The following is a 14,220-nucleotide window of genomic DNA, read 5'->3' on the forward strand; positions in this document are numbered from 1 at the left end:
TGTGATTGATCTGTGGTGTCTGTGTTGTGTGCTGAGAGACTTGGCTACATTAAGTTTTTATTTTTTTGTTGATACCCAGCTCCAGAATACTGGGACGGGTATTCATCTAATCAATATACTGTAACCTTCCACATACATGAGTAGGACTTCAGAAAAATCAGACTAAGATTACATGAAGTAAAAGCTCATCGTTCAGTCTTTTGGGAGACGAGGCCTGTTAATCATTTCGATGTGTTTATACAGTATGTGGAAGAGTTGTGATGCTGCCTGATGAAGGTCTGCAGACAGAAACGTTATGAACTAATAAATATTCCAGCAGTAAGCGAGACAGTGTGCTGGAGCTTTTCCTCAGTGGTGGAAAGTATCTAAATATATTAACTCAGGTACAATTTTGAGGTACTTGTACTTTACATGAGTATTTCCATGTGATGCTACTTTATTCTTCCACTCCACTACATTTCAGAGGGAAATATTGTACTTTCTACTCCACTACATTTATTTGACAGCTTTAGTTACTTTTCAAATGAAGATTTGACACAATGGATAATATAACAAGCTTTTAAAATACAACACATTGTTAAAGATGAAACCAGTGGTTTCCAACCTTTTTGTCTTTTGACGTCTTACAAAAAGCAGTGTGTAGTCGGGGTCACATTTCACATGTCTATGAGTTGTTAACAGCTCCACCAGATAGTGATTTTTCCCTCTAAACTTCTCACATGCTTTCATATCAATAAACGTTCAAATGATCCAATATTTCACCAAAAATAAAAGATTAGAGAAAAAGTCCAAAAACTGAAAACAGATTTGTGTATCAGAACTTTGTTTTTTCTTCTTTCCTCTCCCATTAATCATCTCACGACCCCTCAGATATATCTGGTTCCACCACTGTTTTTCTCAGTGTTTTGTACAGTATTTTTTATTGATATCACAATCTTTTATTTACCAGCTTTCCTTCTAATGAAAACATACAGAAGAAGAGTCAAAATGATGCCAAAATACAAAGATATGGCACTTTTGGATCCAAATCCTTCCAGTAAATGGAGGTTGAATGTATTTGAGTGAAAATGTACGGCTTGTATAATGAGTATCGACTGTATATAAATCTGCATGTCACAACTTTCAGTCAATAATGTGACAGAGGAGCAGCAGCCCTTGTTGTTGTTATGATTTGTTGCAGTTCAGGGTCCATTATGGAAATAACTTTTTAGTGTTTTAGTGTTCTTATCCTTCAGTTTTATGCATATTACTTTTTATGTGCTGTTTACAGTTTTGCTACAGTTCAGTTTATTTTAAGTTCATGCTTTGAATCTTTGTGCTTTTGTTAGTTTCCCTGGTGAATGTGTGGAAAAGTGTGACATCTATAGGTTGTTTTATGACAGAATAAAACCAAACCAAGTCAAAATTTGATAAATTTATGTCCTTTTATATTCAATATTTCAGATATTAAGTATCTCTTGAAGACTCTACAGCTGTTTGGAGTAGAAAATGCAGTCTTATTGTTGGAAACAATGACAATGAAGCTTTGTTGAACGCTGTAACTTCAGTGTTTATGAGATATTTTGAAGAATCAACTGCATCACATCATCAATCAATGACATTATTTATTAATATTTACTAATACAAAAAAACGAGAAAATAGACATTTTCAAGAAATAACAATTTAAAAAATGTTGGTTTGGCTTATTTACAATGTTTGTTTGTTTTTTTCAATAACTGTAAGCAATCTTTTTTTATTATTATTATTAGACATGACTTGTTCAGCTGGACATTTTTTGCAGTGTGGGCAGTGAACGGGGGCAGCACCGTGTTTGCTCCACTGGACATGCTCTCTGGTTTGGACAGCGGAGAGCCAGCGGACTCAGTGTCACATTTGCTTTGGAAGTCATTAGCGCAGCTTGATTCTAGCCGAGAGCAGAAACCCTCCAGCAGCTCACTGACAACCTCGATCTTCATATTCAGATTCTGTTGGGAAGTTAAAGGTTCACTTCAAAACAGCTTGTTTCCTTTGTCCTGCTTTTATTGTTGCTGGTGGTGTTTTTTTCACTTTAAAGTCAGTAATAAAAGAGCTTTTAGATCCAATTTAATGTCAGCGTCTAAAGTTGGTTCATATTCGTGATTATCTGTGTTTCTGCACTGAACCATGAAGATCTGTTTCTTTAAAGTCTTGTAAGATGTATTATTGCTCCCAAGAATGACTGTTTTATATTCATATTTTGGGCATTTAGATGATATCACATTGCTGCTGTCAGGTGAAACACTTTAACTCCACCGATTTTCCACCTCTGGTGTGTTTCCAGATGTTCTCAGTGTTTAAAAGTAGTAAAAAGTCTTTTATGTCTCCAGACGGAGCTGCTGTGTGAACTGACTCAAGTGACGTCAATTTACCACTAAAAACATAAATATTGAATAAACAACGATATTAGATGGTTTTTCAGAGATCTCCCGTCTTTGTCTTAACATATGAAGCCACTCGACATACTGTTGAGAAAAGGTTCTTATTGGCATAGTTATAAATATTTAATGAGGTTTTCATATTTGACTTGTTTGACTTCTGCTCTCTATGAAAACTTAATGTTATGTAACTAATTTGAAGTCGATACTTTTGTGAATCCAGTATCCTTTTTTACTGACTGACACTGACTTATTTTACAGTAACTCTCATTATTTTCTGATTTGTAATCACCGTCATTGAGTTTATTGTTTAATAGTGTTTCCGCAGTTTTATATTTGCTTCCAGTAAAAACGTCACACTCATCAGCTGTCTGATCACTTTACTGGAAGTGTGTTTATCTCGCTGCAGCTACACACATAGTGAGGGTAGAAGAAGATGTTTGCTTAACATATTAATACTTATTGAAAAGAAGTATCTTTCTCTGTTGATCAGCGTCAGAAAAGTTACAGCACATCTCCTTTGATTCAATGTGGTATAAACTTAAGGCTGCAGCTAATGATTATATTCTGCTGACCTGTTTCTCAAATATAGTATTAATCATTTGGTCTATAAATCATAAGAAAACTGTGAAAAATGCACATTACAACAAGCTAGAGCACAAGTTGATGTCACCAAATGTCTTGTTTTCTCTGACCGAGAGTCCAAAAGCCAAAAACATTCAATTTACTACAATGTAAGCAAATTCTTACTATCATCAATTTTTGCTTGAATTCCTGCTCTTTTGATGGACTAATCGTTGCAGCTCTACATAAAACAATAAACCATAAAAACCTCCCAGATCAGTAAATACTTTTTATAAACACTGTATTTATTCAGACCCTGTCTTCATATCACAGTCACTCTTTAAAGAAACACGCCAGGATAAAGAGAAGACACACACAGAGAGAGAGCAAAGAAGTCTATCTCATCTTGTTCTGTGGCTCTGTGTTCTCACAGCATGTTGACAGAAACGCCGGGCTCTGATTGGTTAACATTAAGGCGGTCTGCTTGGGGCGGGGCCCCCACCTCGCTCCATTACAATCATCCTAGAGCTTATCAGAGCCCGAACCCTTCCAGGAAACATGATGCCGTAAAAGCTTTCTGTGGCTTCTCAGAGCCTGAGTGACCACTGCACTGCGTAAACAAAGCTCACTATCTGTCATCGTGAGTGTGTGTGTGTGTGTGTGTGTGTGTGTGTGTCAGCTGATACTCTAATAGCTCCATCGCTGTATGTTTGTGTGTATACTTCTGTGCTTGTCTGACTTGCACTCTGTGTATTGTTTCTATTTAAGTGTGTGTGTGTGTGTGTGTGTCCACTGTGCTAATGCCCAGTGTGTGTGTGTGTGTGTGTGTGTGTGTGTGTGACAGCAGAGGATCGATGCAGCGTCCATGTTATTCTCCTCTCGACGGGCTCATTAGCCGATCTGCTAACATTCAGTCCTGTCAACTGAAATCCATCAATCGTTTCGCTTCCTTCATCAAACTCTGCTCACGCTGAGCATCAGCACTAAACAACAGGAAATAAAAACATGTAATTGTGTTGTGTGTTGTGTGTGCGTTTTGCAGCAGTGGTTGCTGAAGGTCACCTAGAGGTCACTGTTCACTAAAGAGTACACGCTAGATTTCTGCAGCCCCTTTTCAATCCAATTACATCAAAAGTCTCTCTCTCTTTGCCGCAGTAAGTTATCAGACCATCCATCATGATGAAGTAACCAGTTAATTGACTGTAGATATTAAGACAGATACATTAGCAGCTAACGAAGCTCCCAGAAAGTTAGTCAGCCATCACACACACAGAAAAAGAGTCTTTAAAGGGGACATATCATGCTTTTTTGTGTGTTTTTCTGTCATTTATATCCTGTTATGATGATAAAAGTTCCAAAATATGAGGTGAATGTATGTAAAAATGCTCCCTGCAGGTTTCAGCTGCCCTGGACGCTTCGTTTACAATGTTGTACTTTTACTTTCCCGACGAGATGACGTCGGTTCGTCGCACACGTCCATAAATGTGCATCCATTCTGTAACCTTTGTTGCTGAGGTTGCTCTAACATGTATGGGTGGATTTGAATTTGAGAAGTTTATATTTCGAGTAAAGAACAAGAAAAAGAAGTGAAATCTTTCTACTAATGTTTTGTTTACGTTGCTTCAGGTGCCAAAGCTGACCAATCAGAACAGAGTGGGCTCATCAGGAGGCGGGCCTTAAAGAGACAGGAGCTAAAACGGCCTGTCTGAGGGGCTGCATAAAGAGCCAGTAGAAGATAAATAAGGAAGTTTTTAACTATAAATCATGCAAATATATTCCAGTAGAGCCCTAGAATATATAAATATAGACCTGGAAATGTGCTCGATACGTCCCCTTTAAACCTCTTGCATTAAAAAACACTCTCAAGGCACTTTCAGTTGTCGCTGCTGCCTCCACAGCTTCAAGTGGAAACACGGCAGCCACTCAGGTGAACATACACAGGTATTTATTATCCCTACTTCCTTTAACTCTTTGAACTCTTGGGTGTTTTTTACTCATTTATAATGTTTATGTGTCACCCACATGTGCCATTTGTTGTTTTGCAGAACAAGTTAGACTATTCAGAAATGCACTTATTTTGCATGTGAGTAGTACTGTACATGTTCTAGGAGACTTTTAATTGTTTTGTCTTTATAGGCAGATGTTTTCTAGAGGAGATTATCATGGAACCATGTTAACTGGGACATTTTCAGCCTAAGTAGTGTCAAAAACTGTATTGATAGTGAACATAATACAGAAACTCTGTTTTCATTTAGTTATTTCATCACTCATAAAATATTAATACTACTTGATGTGAGCTCCACAATCTGGAAACTGTTAAAAGTTCTCCTTCTTATACTTCTGGTCATACTTAATAAACATTTCTAAATACGTGACACAAAGACACATTTGTGTAAAAACGGTAAACGGACTCACCTGTCTCTGGTTTTCTGTCTCGAGCCGCAGCCGAGCCTCGATGCAGCGCCGCGTCTCCAGGAAGGCCTGACGCTGAGCTCGGTCAGACAGGTAACTGATGAATATCCCAGCGGTGTTCATACACATGAACAACACAGCCTGAGCCGCTACCTGAAACACACAGAGAGAGAGACACAGTCAGATCACACCGATTACTGTTCAACCAGAGAGGAAAAGCTGACGTTTACGTATGTTTTAAACCTTCATCTTCATCAGGAACTAGAGGTCATGGATGCTGTGTCCTGCTCTGTTTTAATGAATGTTGTCGACAGCAAAAGTTGCCATACGGTTATGTTTGTTTTTTAGACTTGTAGGTTACTTATAACCATAAACTGGCTGATATCAGGTGAAATTCTTCTTTTCTTTCTGCTGCAGCACACAAACTAAATGCACATGTAACGCTTGAATTATTTTAAGACGTCTGTAGCGCCAAATACATATTTTAAAGTTCCCCTCTGGCTAAAAACATGTTTTTCTTCTTGTTCCTTCAGTTGGACGTTGTTCTCTTCTCTATGCAGTTTTCACTGCTTCCCTTAAATCTGAGTTTTAACTAAAACACGTGAAGCTACGAGCGTGATTTGTGACCTGACAGCTGAATCAAAGCAGATTATTTTCATATGGTTTACAACACGTCTGGAGGGATCTTTAAGACAAAACATGAACAAAGGTTTCAGTTGGCTTCTTCCCACATTTGAAAATGTGTTTATCTTAACAATAAACAAGTGTAGTAAAAAAAATATGAAAAATAGTTATTTTGTTTGCTCCTGTTCGTCTGAGGCTGTATGTATGTATGTCTGCTGGTTGTAAGTCTACAGATTTCACTACGTGCAGCACTTCACTTGTAACCCTGCAAAAAACTCTGGAACGTTTGTAAAGTATTTCACTTTTTAAGCTTTTTTGGCAAGAAATATGTCCAGCAGATCCTGTAGAAGCAGTTATATGTTGAATGTTTAGTCATCAAATGCCATTATAATGAAGATTATAATCTACTAAATTTTTCAACACAGTTTATTCCAGTTTTATCAGGCGGCTAAACGTCTTTTCTGTCCCGTTATAAGCTGCTCCAACAACAAACTGACACTTTGGAAAAAACACAAAATAAAAGCCACAAGCTTCTGCTCCACGAACTACATTTTACTTTCATAAATTTCCATTAAATCCTCATGTTTCAATCACATTCTGACCGACATCGAACTGCTAAAGACGGAGCAATCTGCCCACACAGGGCCGATGATCTCTGTTAGCTTGATGCTAACGCTACGTTTCCTGGTGGAAATTCCACTTTTACAGCATCCTGTGTTTCATATCGATGAGAAATGTTGCATTTCTTCTAATTACAATGACAGAAATCAGGCAGCATTTTCACATCCAGACTGTGCAGGTCAAACAGAAGCTACAGTCATGTTGTTGGTTTTTTTTCACAAAGTCTGCGTCACAACCAATTTCCCTTCTCGTGTTTAGAGACTGAATAACTTCCACATTCCCACAGACCTTCATCTGTCCACATAAACATGCTTCACTTCCACTCTGGAACCACAGGAATGAGGCTTTTCTTAAGACTCTGACCGTCTTGAACAGAAACCTTTGGCTCTTTGTCTGCGCTGTACTGTAATTGAAGTCGATTAGCATTTCGAGGGAGACCAGCATGGAAACCACTGTGACTGATTATTGTGTGAACAGGACCCTCTATCCTTCCATCTCATGACCCCACGCTTCATTACGTGAAGATGTAAAGACTTGTTTAAATAAAATATAACATTCAGAGGCAACAAGAAAGGGTCGTGTGTTCTCTGTTTTACGGTGTGTCTTATCTGATCGGTCATCGTGCTGCTGCAACACATTTATGTTTGTGATCGTATAATGCAAGTGTCAGACAGTATAGCCTACCATCTGATTTTTACATATTAACTGCATAAAGAGTCCTTTGTCTGATGAACAGCTTCATTTATCCACAGATCATACAGTCACATATTGTACGTACAACACGTCCAGTATGGACCAGGGATGTGCAGAGAGCCCAGTATTTGTATTTGTATTTGTATTTGTTGAGGCAGCAAAATTATTTGTATTTGTATTTGAATAAAAGTGGAAAGAGGCTTTTAAATCCTGTTTTTGTTTTTATTACGCTTTTAATTTTAAACTTAAAGTGTCACAATAATGAAGCTTGTGTCCATAGCTCAGCTTTATCTCTGGGGAACACCCCCCAACTCCAGGAATGATGCCCAAATAAGGAAATGTGCGTCATGTAGCAGGTGGATGTGACTCCCCTCGTTGAGACCTGCTGATAGACGTCACAGCGGAGCAGAGGAGAGACACTGAGATAGCGATGTAACCGACCTGCACGCTGGTATTTAACATGTTTCTTTTTCTTTCCGAAAACAAATAAAATATTTGTATGAAACAAATATTTGTAAAAAAAAAAACAAAAAAAAAAAACACTATTTGTGCTTTGACGAATAACATATTTGTATTCGGGCACACCCCTAGTACAGACAGTGAGCTGGTTTGACTGGATGGTTGGCTGTCATCCATGTAAAGTCATGAATGACGGCTGAAGTTATTTCAACAAAACACATCAGTGGAGCTGCAACAATTAATCGATTAATAGTCGATAGAAAGAAAAAATTATGAAAAAACACTGAAATTCTCTTGTTCCTGCTTCTTAAATGTGAATATTTTCTTGTTTCTTTAGTCTTCTATGATAATAAACTCAATATCTTTAGGTTGTGAGACGTGAGGATGTCAGTGATGGATTGTTTCACCTTTTTCTAACTGATCGATTAATCAAAGATAGTAATCAACAGATGAAGTGATAATTAAGATAACCTTTTGTAATGTTTTAAAATCCAAGGTGACTTCATCAAATGTCTTGTTTTGTCTGATCACCTGAGAGACAGTAATCGACATTTATCACCATTTACTGACATTTTATAGACCAAACGAATAATTGAGAAATTAACGGAGGATTAACTGATAATGAAGATAATCGTTAGTCGCAGCCCAACATATCTGATGTGAACATGAAATGAAAAGTTACGGGTGTTCAGATTTCATTTTTCCAGCTCACATCCTGTTTTAGTTTGTAACATCTTCAGCTGAGATATTCAGAACAAAGTCAACTAACGAGCGTCAGAGTTCATAACGAGTCTCAAAGCTTCAGATTGTGCAGCACGGTGGCTTTTCTGTGGTGAATCGATAGAGTGAGTTTAGTGCTGCTGACGGAAAAGCAAAAGAACAGAACAGAAGCTTTGTTTTCTCATGAAGCCACGTGCTTCTGAAAATAGTAATTTGTCAATTTTCATGGATCCAAGAGTTCAAGAACCGGATTCTTTGGTACATTTGGTTTGGGACTCACTCAGAACCACACTCACTGCCGCCTCACACACATCTGACCAATGAAAGGACTAAACATCCTCTTTGTGTGTGTGAAACCAAACCACCAAGTTCATGAACTCATCCGCTGATTCAGAACAAACAAGAACAAATAGAACCTGCAGTCATGCGGTTTTTACTTCAGCTTCAAATAAGTGATTAAAAATGAATGTGGGATTAAAGTCAACGAGCCAAGACGTCCACTGACAAGAGACGAGGACATCTGACACCAGAGTGGACTGAAGATCAGAGCCGAAACAATAAACCAGGTCACGGATCATCCAACAGTACGTTTACTCCTTTTACCACCAACACCAGCAGTATGTACAACTTTCCCAGCATTCAACAGTGGTCACACAGTCTTTCTAAATTAATCTCAGAGGTCCAACAAAGGTTTGTGTTTTCATCTCCAGCATGTTCACTTTCCAACAACAAGACGAGACGTTTAAAAAGTGTTTTATGAGCCAAACAAGTCAAACTTTTCTCAACACGAGTAACTAAAACCGATCTGATGAAACAGCAGCTGATATTTACCACCAACATGAATCAGTTTTCTATGTTTAAGCAAACATCTGTTCAATCAGAGAGGAACGTTTGAGATACGCTGCTGCATGAAATAAAGAATAACAGAAGGAATAAATAAAATATGCAATAATATAACATGAAGATCAATGGGACAAAAAGTGTCATATTAACCAGTATTCATCTTATTATCAACCCCATCTGGATAAAAGTTTAAATAAATGTTAATACTTATTACTAATGCTTCAATTTAAGGATTTGCTACCAGATAAATATGAATATTTCACGTGTATCTCCTCTCTGGTGACCTTCATGTTGTCACATAAACCAAAATTCATATTTGTACAGTCAGTTATGTAAAATATTCCCCTCAAATTAATCATTCATCGCCTCAAATTATAAAATTTTCTCATTGAAAGTGTTCAGTTATGAGCTTCATTTCCTCTGTTGCATCCAAACTGTCACTTGGGCCGCATTGGTTTAATAAGCTTATTTTAATCTTGAGCTGTGATACGTTAATAGATTAGTTTTTTTTCTTCATTAGAGAGCAGAATGATGTGACTAATTACTCATATGAGGGAACAAAATACGTATTTTGGGCACACAAATTAGTCATTTGTGGTGTGATTTGTCATCCGGAGGAACAAAGTTAATTTATCAGCCTTTAACCGTCTTCAGTAGCGGTTAGTGATATTTCACAGAGAGACCAGGAAGCAGCTCAAACAAAACACCGCAGTGACTCAGAAAAACACAGCTGTCCTCTTTAATTCTTTGAAAGATGACTGTTTAAAGACCGAAGGCTTTCATCAGCCGCGATCCTGTAATGTGAGAGGCGGCTCGGCCCTGTTAAACCATCAGAAGGCAGAGCTGCATGATGTAACGCTGTGCAACAACAACGTCCTCCTCAGCCTCAGCTGCACGGGGGATTTCACCACCACCACCACCACCTCCTCCTCCGCCTCCGCCTCCGCCGCCACCACCACCACCACCACCGCCGCCGCCCGGCCAGCCAGCTTCCCTCCTGCCTGCTGGAGCTTTACATGATGCAAGTGTTTAAACAGGTTGGCTGAGAATTCAACACATCACACGGAGGAAAACCCTCGACTGTTTCTACCTCACTGCCTCACACACACACACACACACACACACACTCAACCTGTCCTTCAAACCAGCAGAAGTTGTTCAACTGAACTGTTTTTGAGCTAAAAAAAACTCAATAACTGCTAACTAGTTTCAAACTTAATCACCATTAAAACTGAAGAAATGTCTCAGCCAGTAAACACACTTGTAAACGTGGTTGCTAGGAAACATCTGTAACGCTGCTATATACACAGGAAGTGACTGTAGCCTCACAAGCTGTAATATAACTTCCAAAAAAATCACAGTTTTAGGAGCCAAAAGATTGAGTTTTAATCTTTGTGAATGTAGGTGTGACTGCTTGCTGTGTATTTGAAGTATTCATGCAGTTTACAGCGAGAGGGAAATATCTGATGACACGAAGGTAACCGAAGTTATCTGGTCGTTCAGTCGACCATCACCGGCGTCGTCGTGGTCGTCTCTACCTAACAACCAGTTTGCAACCGGTTTTAATTTAGCAAACACTGATGTTATAACAAGGCTAAATTTGAACTTACAAACAGCTGCTGCAACCGGCTCCCGGGGTGAAGCATGTGTGTGTGTGTGTGTGTGTGTGTGTGTGTGTGTGTGTGTGTGTGTGTGTGGTGAGTAATTACAGTCACAGACAAGTCTGGACAGGTCCTGAGCATCTGCTAACATCTACAGTATCTCTCTTGTCTCTTTCCAAAAGGTCACCGATGATGGTTTTATTGCCCCACAAAAAGCACAAAATGAGCAAACTGGACGGCATCTGCAGGAGTCTGATAAGGTTGTCGATCAATAAGTCATGATTAGTCTCCCCGAGTGAGAGGACTTCTGGATTTTCAAGCCTGGATTACCAACCTGGACTCCAGAACTCCAGGATCTGGGTTTTTGTGTGGGAATATGCAACACTAAAGCACAAAATCAGATGACATGACGAGGGCTTTAAAGGACGAGTTCACAGTTTTTCAAGTGTGTCTTAAACCAACAGTCAGGAGCCCAAATGAACATTAAAGCTGTTTTTCTTGCTGTAATCATTCCTCCTGTTCATACTGACCATTAGAAGATCCTTCATAATGAACTTACAATGGAAGTGATGGAGGACAAAATCCACAGTCTTCCTTCTGTGGAAAAATGTATTTAAAAGTTTATCTGAATCCAAATGAGTCAAATCAAGTAGATATCTTTCAACGTTACAGTCTTTTTAGTGCCAAAGTTCCTCTTTTTGTTACTATACATCCACCTGCAGCTCAACAGGGAAACACTGTCCGAGGAAACACAAAGAGGGAATTTGATGCTAAACAGACTGTAAATGTGTCAGATATCCACTTTATTTGAATAATATTCAGTATGAACAGGAAGAAGAAGAAGGTAGAGGAGAGTCCCCGTGTCAAAACATCATTTTAAGACCCTCATAATGTCATTTTTATGCTTATATGTTGTATTAAAGCAAACCTGGAGTCAGCTATCCTAGAAAAACTGTCCACACTGCACCTCTCCAGGGGCCTCCGTATGACCAGAGCAGAAACATTTACACAACTAAACAGAAAAAAAAGCACAAAAAGAACTGATGGAGTAATACATAAATAAGTTATTATCACTCCTGTAGTTCTCAAAACATGAGGACAAATCGTATCTTTTCATAGTGAGCAGCACAGCAGCACTTCATTTGTATTTGTTTCACATGTCTCCTCTTGTCGAACCTCTCAAGACATTGACAAACCATGATGATGATGATGATGATGATGATGATGATATGGTTACTGTTTGTTGTTAACTTTTCTTATAGTTGATTTCTGTAACATACTGTATTATTGCTGCATTAGATGTAACTTGTCAGACTGGTGTTTAAGTGCATTTCAGCTTCAAAAGCTTATAAAAAAAGTATAAAACATAAAGGTGAAGGCTGGTTTGTTATTCCAGCACAACACAAACACAGAAACTTATCTCGAAATACATCTCTTGTTAGTTACTCTGCAGTTATTTACAGTGTGTGTAAATCTGAGTGATGATTCAACAACTACAAACCCAGTTTCATTGCTCCCTTTCTACTCTTTTTCTTCTTAATATTTTTTTTTTAGGTGGAGAAAAACGCTTCTGCTCGTCGAGAGGCCTCACACTGGAGGCAGAGTTGTGTCACAGCCGATAAAAAAAACCTCAGACAGACAGTTCGGTGTCTTCTGTCGCTGAGAGAAAAGCTCTGAAGTGCTCTGCCGCTATTTCCTCTGCAGTGAAATTGCTGCACTAAGAGCACATTTCAAGAGGGGGGAAAAATAGAGCGTGAAGAGGGGGGGGGGGTTTATGACTTGTGGTGCTCTCGACGGCTTTGTGGAAGAGGGGCTTTCCCCGACCGCCTGTGGGCCTCTCCGCCGCTCTGGACGTGTCGGTGTGAACGGAGGAGAGAGTCGGATGGTCGGGTTGTTTTTTGTTGAGGATGTGTTTTAATTCTTCAAGTCGTGGCAGATTGATTTACTTTATCAGTGACAGACGTTTAGTGAGCACTTCCCCTCTTTGAATAATTTACCAAAAAGCAAACATATGGTGTCTAAACGGATGAATCACTGCCAGATCAGCAGCCAATCAACAACTCTGCCTGAATAAATTAATGTCTGACAAAAGCAAATTTATTTAGAAATGAAGCTCAGCGTAAATTCAGACATTCCTCCCGCTTTCACATCAGCGTCGTGTTAGTTGCGTCACTTCCAGTTAACAAATCAGATCCCTCCACGATCCCTAAACAGCCAATCACAGCCTAGCTGTCAAAATTTTAAAACCGTTTCCCCCTCTCTCTCTGTCGCTGTCAGCCGTCATCATCGCATCCACTTCTCTCCATCCCGGATCATCATTCGTCTTCCCAATCTCACGTTACGGCAAGGTCCCGATCGTTCCACGCCTCTCCCACCACCGCCACCAGTGTCTAGACTCCATCGGGGTTGGGGGGGGTTTATCCTATTCCTGCACATCACGATGGAGTCTCCTGATTGAAATACTAGAGGTCTTCACAGGTCTAAAAGTCTGGATCTGATCAGACACAGACCCAAACAGCCATGATGGAAAAGAGAAGCAACACGAGCCCTGAGAATGAATCTAAAGTCGACACCAGACTAACACCGTGTCTACGCAGGAGGGGAGCAGAGAGAGCAGCGACTGCTCCGTCTGTGTTTACGTGTGTAGACCAGCGCATGCTAGCAGCTCTGTACTTACAATGATAACGCTGGCATGTTAATGTTTAGCAGGTATAGAAGTTATTTATTGAGGACTTGCAGCCCTCTTTTTAGGCACTGAACAGCAGAATAAAAGCAGCATAACTGAAAATTGCATGTCTGGCCTCATGTTCTATCTATTTTAATGTGTTCCTGTTTAGAGGAGCAAGAAATTGATACAAATATCTGCTGCACCTGCACCAGACTGACTACTGGACTGGAAATGTAATGTCTGGGGAAAGCAGGTGTAAAATCTGCTTTTATCACTGTTTCACGTCATGATAGTTTTATAGAAACGGCTCCAAAGACCAATAACAGTGATCAGGTTTTTCTCGAGAGTAGTTCTGTGTCAGGCAGACATGACTGAGCAGAGGCTCTGGGAGGATCTCGGAGGTTTAGTCCAGCACAGAAATCTTTAGCTTTTCAACCGATAAACTGAACCATTTTCAAGTTATTTCAGAGTAAAATGAATATGAGATGTAAGGTTCCTGTCAGGTGCCTGGGTCGTCTTTCACAACATGATATCAAAATAAACAAAACTAATGTGAGTTCTCGTTCAACTTCATTATTGTTTTTATATTCAGCAGCAGGAGTAAAACCCTGAGAAAACCTA

The 14,220-nt window shown here is 39.3% G+C and overlaps 1 protein-coding gene across 2 annotated transcripts in view; it reads right to left on the reverse strand.

The window, feature by feature from the left end:
• The window catches only part of adcy8 (adenylate cyclase 8 (brain)), a 122,123-nt gene that overhangs the window by 70,683 nt on the left and 37,220 nt on the right, over window positions 1-14,220 (reverse strand). For both annotated transcript variants that reach the window (XM_042428025.1, XM_042428026.1), the window contains exon 2: window positions 5,374-5,523. In XM_042428025.1, coding sequence (XP_042283959.1) covers window positions 5,374-5,523 — 150 coding nt within the window. The remainder of the gene's footprint in view (window positions 1-5,373; window positions 5,524-14,220) is intronic.

The sequence above is a fragment of the Thunnus maccoyii genome, chromosome 12 (genome assembly GCF_910596095.1).
Source record: "Thunnus maccoyii chromosome 12, fThuMac1.1, whole genome shotgun sequence".
NCBI lineage: Eukaryota > Metazoa > Chordata > Actinopteri > Scombriformes > Scombridae > Thunnus > Thunnus maccoyii.